General features: G+C 34.6%; 1 protein-coding gene across 1 annotated transcript in view; it reads left to right on the forward strand.

Moving 5' to 3' along the window:
* The first annotated feature begins 2,391 nt into the window (after window positions 1–2,391).
* Window positions 2,392–8,384, forward strand: part of LOC120069937 (probable LRR receptor-like serine/threonine-protein kinase At1g56140) — a 27,479-nt gene continuing 21,486 nt past the window's right edge. Inside the window, exons 1-13 of the mRNA XM_039021781.1 lie at window positions 2,392–2,475; window positions 2,567–2,638; window positions 2,939–3,010; window positions 3,181–3,252; window positions 3,351–3,422; window positions 3,654–3,725; window positions 3,812–3,877; window positions 4,074–4,139; window positions 4,258–4,302; window positions 4,435–4,508; window positions 4,855–5,243; window positions 6,729–6,924; window positions 7,003–7,182. Coding sequence (XP_038877709.1) covers window positions 3,000–3,010; window positions 3,181–3,252; window positions 3,351–3,422; window positions 3,654–3,725; window positions 3,812–3,877; window positions 4,074–4,139; window positions 4,258–4,302; window positions 4,435–4,508; window positions 4,855–5,243; window positions 6,729–6,924; window positions 7,003–7,182 — 1,243 coding nt within the window. The 5' untranslated portion in view covers window positions 2,392–2,475; window positions 2,567–2,638; window positions 2,939–2,999. The remainder of the gene's footprint in view (window positions 2,476–2,566; window positions 2,639–2,938; window positions 3,011–3,180; window positions 3,253–3,350; window positions 3,423–3,653; window positions 3,726–3,811; window positions 3,878–4,073; window positions 4,140–4,257; window positions 4,303–4,434; window positions 4,509–4,854; window positions 5,244–6,728; window positions 6,925–7,002; window positions 7,183–8,384) is intronic.

Raw genomic sequence — 8,384 nt, forward strand, 5'->3', positions numbered from 1 at the left:
CATATAATAGCGGTCTTCCTATCTGGGGTTCCATACTGTTCACCAAGACAGACCATAGCAACGAATCTTCTCCTTTCCAAATTCGTTCTTGTGGATCACTTGGGGCCGACTTTGAAATTTTCCCTGTCAAATATCCAAACTTGTGACGCCCTTCCAAGGCCATTAGATCGATTGAGACCAGGAGAAATAGTTCTGGCCATTTAATTTTTCTCCGACGATAAATCCTGCAGAATTACCCATCGAACCAGATAAGTAGGAAACGTTAGGCACTATAGGTAATGAGTTTACTGGATTTTCTGAATAGACCGGTTGAGGATTTGCACCGAACATCGTATCCAAATCAGAAATCTGCTGTTGTAGGTAAGCCAACCGTTGTCTCACATCGTCTGGGTAACGAGCTGAACCACAATTGATTGGAACAGGTGCTGGTTGCTCAGGCTGCTCGAGACCTCGGCTGTTGGATGTGAAAAAACCATCGGGTCGGCTGTTGAAGGAAACCGGATCACCGGGTCGGGCTGGAGGGGCTGAAAGTGGATCGGCTAGCGCAAAAAACTGGATAGAAGAGCTCTCGGGTCGGGCTAGCCTTGGGTCGGATCTCGGGTCGGAATCAAAAAACCGGGTCTGGCTGATCTGCCCTGGTTCAACTTGAATCGGTCCGGTTTGCTCCAGACCGGTACTAACCCTAATCAGATCATCACGACTTCTCTGCTCCTCACCTCCGACGCTGCTCACTGTGCCTTGATAGCTCCGATCGAAGGTTAACATCTCCTCGCGGCCAGCCTGCTCTTCACGTCCAAGACCGCCGACTCTGCCATGACCGTGATAGCTCCGATCGTGAATCATTGGTTCTTCGCGGCCGGCTCCAGCTCCGATCGTGACCGGATTCTAACTAGTTTCGAAATGGTGATACCCGATCGGCTGAGGGCGATTTTCCAAGGATTGTACCTGAACGGTAGAAATTAATTCTGGTAGGGCATCCTGAAAACATTTCTTTACCGCTGCTCGGATTGTCGTTCTCATGTCAAAACTTGAAGACCCATCAGCAGAGGAGGATTGAGGTTAATTCTCTTCCATAACGGCTAGGTTTTCGTCACCGCGCTTTGATACCATGTTAAAAATAAAGAATAGGGAAGAGAAGAACAACAAGATTATGTAGAAATCCTAGTGCAGGGAGAAAAACCACGATATAAAGTCTTTTCTTATTTGTTTTAAAACTGATACACTAAATACACAGGGACACACTGTATAAATAGACAGTAGGAAACCCTAGGGGTCTTACACAATTACATAAATGCCCCTAGGTTAAAAACCCTATTTCAACAATATTTATATTATTGTTTACATTGTTAGTTTTCTTCCTTATTTGTATGTGGTAGATTGATACCATATATAAAAAATTTATTTATTTCTTATTAAATTACAAGTTTGGTCCCTCATTTGTAAGGGTTGTATTTTTCTAATAAGCTGTTGGACTTTAAAAAGTTAATACGCTGTTGGACTTTAAAAAGTTCTATAGAGCCCTGAAATTTCAATTTTGTGTCTAAAAAGGAACTTTAAAGTTTTTCACAAGTCAGAGATTAGTTGGGCAAAAAATTGGAAAACGTAGGGTATTAGATAAACAAAAAAGAAAGTTCATGGAGTTATTTGATACTTTTTAAAGTTTAAGAACCTATTAAACTCAATATTGAAAGTTGAATGACTTATTAAATAGTTTTTAAAGTTCGGTGACCTATTAGGCCGAACTTGAAAGTTAGAGGAATCAAATTTGAAATTTAACGTTTAAGTTTTTGTAAAAGTCTACGGAATGAATACATTTAGTTAAGGTTTTAGTCCTTTTACTATTTAAAAAACTTATGCATAATAATTTAGGCCCCATTTGGTAACCATTTTGTTTTTGAAAATTAAACCTATGAACACTACTTCCACTTCCAAATTTCTTCCTTTGTTATCTACTTTCCACCAATGGTTTAAAAAACCATGTTCAATTTTGAGAACTAAAAAAAATAGCTTTCAAACAGTTGTTTTGTTTTGAGAATTTGGCTAAAAATTCAACCATTGTACTTAAGAAAGATGCTAATCATGGTAAGAAATGTAAATGGTATAGGCTTAATTTTAAAAAACAAAAAAAAAAACCAAATGGTTACCAAATGGGACCTTAATTAATTAAAAAAACTAAACCATTAAAAGCATATTATAGGGGAAGCCAACGAGTAATGTATTAATAATTAAATAAGAAAACATATAATAATTTATCTTTTTCAATTATAGAGTTGATGTAAAATGATTATAGAACATTCTCTCATACTATATTAAATATTAAAGATGTGTAAGTTTGGTTAGAACATCTAGTGTCTACTTGCATTGACCATTCATGTTGAATTATTGATTATGTTTGCCTGAAAGGTACTTTGATAGTTCTGGAGTTCAAGGTGACATTCCCACAACATTTTCAAATCTAACAAATTTGCGGACAGTGTAAGAGAATTGTCAGGCTTTGTTTTTTTTCCTAATTTTTCAAGAAAGTTTGTAGTTGCGATATATTGCTTTTTTTCTTTCTTCTGGACAGATGGGCATCAGACAATGATCTCACCGGAGAAATACCTGGATTCATTGGGAGTTGGTTAAAACTCACAACTTTGTAATAATACTCTCTTTCCCACCCACCTTTTCCAAACAGTTAAAAACTAGAGATCTAGAGCGTATAATTTCTTTTGTTCAATGAAGGGGTACGGCCCTATAATATCTGCAATTGATCACACTAGATTTTGAGTTCTACGGAAACAAAGAAACAGGAAAAATGGGTTCAATTCTCAAGATTTAGATTTTTGTTTCAAAAAGGGTTTATATCACTCTGTTAGGTCCCTTGACCATTTTTTCCTTTACAATAATCTCATCATATATCCAACTAAATGATCAACTTGCTCTTGCTGTCTTGCAGGAGGTTTCAAGGAAACTCTTTCACAGGGCCAATACCGTCTACATTTTCAAATTTGACAGCTATGAATGAGTTGTGAGGATGTTTAACAATATCTAAATTTTGGTTTACTTGTTGCTTTATTCATAGCCAAGTATTTTATTTAAATAAGAAGCCACCTTTCATTAATATGAATGAAATAATAAAAAACAACCCAAGAAAAAGGTTATCCACTGCTAATTATGTCATGGATATAATTGATGAAGGAGAATAGGTGATATACCAAATGGGGGCTCCTCCCTAGAATTTATCAGGAATATGACGTCTTTGCATACCCTGTAAGTTAACAGCAACCTTTGTTTGATTGCTCTCAATTTCTTTATGTTGAATTTTCCTTGCAATTTTGTAAACATGATAATGTTCCCTTTTTTTGCAGAGTTTTGAGAAATAATAAAATATCAGATTCAATTCATTCCAACATTAGAGAGTTTGGAGAATTGAGGCTGCTGTAAGATTTAATTGTTGGCGAGCCGATGTTTAAGTGTGTATTTTTTGGTAGTGAGCTTGGTCGGATATGTTATGGTTGCAAACCAACTGAGCTTATTAGACACTTTGGATAGTTCTTTTTTTTTTTTTTTTTTTTTTTAAATTTAAAATTTTTTAATTTGAAGTTTATTCTTTAGCTTTGTATGCTTTTTACTTTGGTAGTATATTGATGTCAGTCTAATTTTTCTTGCAGAGACTTGAGTTTTAACAAGTTTAAGGGAGAAATTCCAGAGTGGCTTTTCAAATTGAATAAGCTGTCATACTTGTAATATCCATCTTTCTAACATCAATACGTAAATTTGTCCATGTTTTCTGTTAAATTGATTGGTGTATTCTTGGTCTTGTTTCCAGGTCTCTTGGAAACAACAAGTTAACGGGTAGACTACCTTCAGAGAAGTCTGACTCTCTTCTTTTTATGTAAGTTCATCTCATAATTGTTGATTTCTGTAAACACAGAATCGGTTTGTCCGTTTGAAACATGTTTCAATTTTAAAATTCTAATGTCTAACAATGTGATCAAATCATAGTTGAATGATCGACTTGATTAGTGTATACGTTTGTTATGGCCATTAACGTTTTCCTTATATACTGACACCTCATATGATGCTTGTAGAGACTTATCATACAATGGTTTATCAGGGATCTTTCCTGGCTGGGTGGATGATTCAACCTTACAGTTGTAAATTATATACTAGTCTCTTGCTTATTTTTATTCACAATCATGCAAATGTACATTCCTTAACCTATTTTTGTGAACCTTGAATAGTGGTATGATTTTTGTCGGGAATGATTTGCAGAAATTTAATTGCCAACAGCTTCACGTCAGGAAGTGTGAAAAGCAGGTAATTCAATGAGTTTATGTACTACTATCATTAATTTCCATGTGTACAAACTGCCACTTAAACTAGGTTGAGAAACCCTTTAACGTGTCTTGTTGGATTGCTTGTCTAAACACATTTTTCTTTTGCTTTCAGCCATTTGCATTCGGGTCTGAACTGTCTTCAACGAGAATTTTCTTGTAATGAAGATTCTGATCTCCGTGAGTTAAGTGAGTAAAATGTTTCTCTTTTTTGTTCAAGGGAGGGGATAAACTTATCGAGGCTTGTTTTTTCTTTTATATAATTATGGTAATGCAAGGAGTTAGGGGGTGTATTTCTCGAACTACAAGGAGTTAGGGGGTGTATTTCTCCACATTTCTTTGAGTTACTCAATGTAGTCTACGTCTTCATAGGGTTATATTGTATATGGATATCTTCTTGTTTTGAGAAGGTAACAAAACATTTCATTAATATAATGAAAAGATATTAATACTCAAAATTACTAGAACCCTCCAGTAAAATAAAATTAAAATATACAATGGATATTTCTCATACCCTTTCTTATACATATTGTAGAACCTAGTTTTGGGATCAACTGTGGAGGTCCAAAATTTGTGAGTGCCTCTGTGGGCGAGTATGAAAGGGAAAATGAGATTGTTGGTGCAGCTTCATATTATGTTAGTGATTCAGAAACTTGGGCTGTTAGTGATGTTGGATACTTCCCTAAAGACACCAAAAACTCTAGCAGTTATAACAGAGACAATGGCAAGACAATACATATTGCAAATACAAATGGCTCGGAACTTTTTCAGACACAAGAATTATCCACTTCATCATTGAGATTTTACGGATTAGACCTTGAAAACGGGAACTACACTGTGACCCTTCATTTTGCAGAACTAGCTTTCCCAAATTTATCTACATGGAGCAGCCTTGGGAGGCGCATCTTTGATATTTATATTCAGGTTATCTTTTTTCTTTTTTACCAATTAGTTTATTTTACATAGATGTTATGAGGTTTCTCCTACTGCTTGGCAATGGAAATAAGAAAATAATTATCTCAAATTTGGTTTACAGCAAAAGACTTACTCTACACTATTAAGACACTGGTTCTAGAAAGGACTTTAAATGCATATGGTTATATCTTCAAGTCTGGTGCAATTGCTTAATCTTTTTCTTTAAGAGGACAATTTTATATATGGAAATTTAACACAAAATAATATCGCGAATATAGCACCATCTAAAAGTTTTTTCACATATGGAAAAAGCCTAACTTCTATTAGTACCTATCACTAACTATAGTCTATCATTGATAGATTTATCCTAGGAGGAGTGCCCATGTTGGACATGCTCCGGACATGTGTCTGACACGCAAATCTCTGTGTCCTATTTTTATTTATTTAATTAATTTTAGACATATGGACACGTTTCAGACACTTCCTGGACACATCTGGGAATTTCTTTTAAAAGAGTTAGCTCAAATCAATTACATGTTAAACTAAGATAAAAGAAATAAAAGGAAAGCCCATTTTTTTTAACCAAAGATAAAAAAAAATAGAAACACAAAAAATTGAGATTAGAAGCCTAAACGTTTCATCTCTCATAGTTGTTAGTTAACTTGACATATTATGTTTTTTTAGTGGAGTTCATTTATTATTTTATGTTAAATTCATATAATTCTAAAAAAGCAATAATAATAAAGAGCGTATCCCCAACATGTGTGTGCCTGTGCCATGCTTCTTAGGATTTACCCATAATGGAGGTCTATCAATAACTATTGATGATAGAGGTCTATCATTGATTGTTTGCATACCTCTTTGCTAATATCTTTTTTTTTTTTTTTTTTACTTGTATGTCATATTAATAGAATATAAATATGGTATATAAAAATGAGGTTTGGTTTGAATGTAACTAGAGAGTTTTTTTTTTCATGAAAAATCGTTAGATTGGCCGGTTCGGTTGGGCTCTGTTCGTCTTCTTTCCTCGTCATCAATCCAATGCTTTTACTAATTATTCCATTCAGATTGAGGACATTTGTTTGAATTAGAATGCTTTCATCTCTTTGGTTTAACTTATGTATTATTCGCAATTTACTTTTTGTTGTTTTTGGTATGTTGTATTTTTTAGCATTAGACTCTTTTCATTATAACAATGAAAATTATTGTTTCCGTTTAAAAAAAATGCTTAAGCTTTTGGATCAGTGACCTAACAATAATATATGTTATTATGTATAGTTGTCCTTGCAATTGACATTCCTTGGTTTAGGTTCCCTTGTACGTCTATATGAATGTGGCTCTCTAATGTAAATTACGATTGAGTACTTACCCAATACTGAGTACATTTATAACTCTTTTACAATTTGATTCTCATTTGAAACTATAATTTTTTCTATCTGTTTTTGCTTTGATCTATTATTCCATCTTATTTGAGCTTAAGATCTTTGTTTCTAGGGGAACCTTGTCCACAAGGATTTTAGTATTCAAAATGAGGCAGGTGGGTCTTTTCGTGCTATTTCAAAGCCATTTAAGGCACAAGTTTCAAAGAACTACATGGAAATTCATCTTTTTTGGGCTGGGAAAGGTACTTGCTGCATACCTGAAGAAGGTACTTTTGGTCCTTCAATTTCAGCAATCATTGCAAGTCTAGGTAATGGCCACTCGTGTCTATTATTTTGCAGAGCTTGTTACGTTGTGCTTTTCAATTAACTAGATAGATTTTCTGCAGATTCAGAACCTGTAAGTAATGAGAAGAATGGAACCAGTCAAATAAAGGGGACTAGTAGTAAGAAGAATGGAGCCAGTCTAATAGTGGGGATTGTTGTTGGTGTAGGATCTGTTTGCTTTCTAATTGTCATAATTTCCATTCTTTTCCATAGAAGGAAAGGTCGTTCCTCTGAAGACGAAGGTAATTAAAAATAATTACATCAGAGTAGTAATCAGAGTGGTTCTTTGCCTTTTAATTCTCAAGTTTTCCATAAATAAAAACTTCTTCACAGTGTTCTTTATCCAAGCTTTTTGCAGCTTATTCTATTTAAAATCTTTGTTCGAATTGAAGCGCTTTTATTATTTTCCTCAATATTGTCGGTCTTTATTTTTCTTGTTTTTGTTGTCTTTGTATTTTGAACATTAATCTCTTTTCATTTCTTTCGATGAAAAGTTATGTTTTTTTTAAAGACAAATTCTCAAGTATTCCATATAATGAAGTGTTTTATCACATCAATGAGAGTGGGTTTAGTATAGGTTCTTTAAATATTTTAGAGGACTAAAAGTGTTATATTTTAATTAAAAAATTTCCCTTATTTGAATTAATTAAAAGCATTTTTTTAAAAAATAGATTTATTTAAAAACTATTTTTGAATAAAGTCTTGAGAGATACTATTCAACAAGTGATTGGCCGAAAATACTCAAAGTACACTGTAAGGAGAAAAAAAACCATATTTATGATTAGGAGGATCACTTTTGAATGTAGGGCATTACAAGGCCTCCAATTGCAAAAACATATATTAAGAGAGGGGCGAGACAAAATTCCAATATTAGATCTGAAATATATTAAGATATAAAAGATGAAAGTAGAAGGTAACCAAGTATAAAGGGACATAGAACCTCCCTTTTAAGTATGCTAACCCAAGCCCTAGGTCACTTAGCAATTGCTTGCTTCCCTCCATTCCACTTACCCTCTATTTATAACTTAATACACTAACTCCCTAACTAATTACCTTATGCCCCTACTAATATCCTACTAATATCTCGAACTAAGATGTTAGGAACCAAGGTAGTATGGGATGCCTTTGTCCCACATTGGTTAGAATGGGATGACCAATGTGGTACTTGAGTGGCTTGGCTCTCCCACCCCAATAGCTAGCTTTTGGGGTATGGTTCTCCAAGGTGCTTAAGTACCTAACAATGGTATCAGAGTCGGTTGTCGACGTTCTGGAGTGGAACCGGTGGAGGGTTCTGACCGGGTGTGGCCGAGTGAAATATTGCTGGAGTAGCCACCAGGATGTCGGCTTTCTAGGGATGGAGTATTGTTAGGAACCAAGGTAGTATGGGATGCTTTTGTCCCACATTGGTTAGAATGGGATGACCAATGTGGTACTTAAGTCGCTT

The sequence above is a fragment of the Benincasa hispida genome, unplaced genomic scaffold (genome assembly GCF_009727055.1).
Source record: "Benincasa hispida cultivar B227 unplaced genomic scaffold, ASM972705v1 Contig693, whole genome shotgun sequence".
Lineage (NCBI taxonomy): Eukaryota > Viridiplantae > Streptophyta > Magnoliopsida > Cucurbitales > Cucurbitaceae > Benincasa > Benincasa hispida.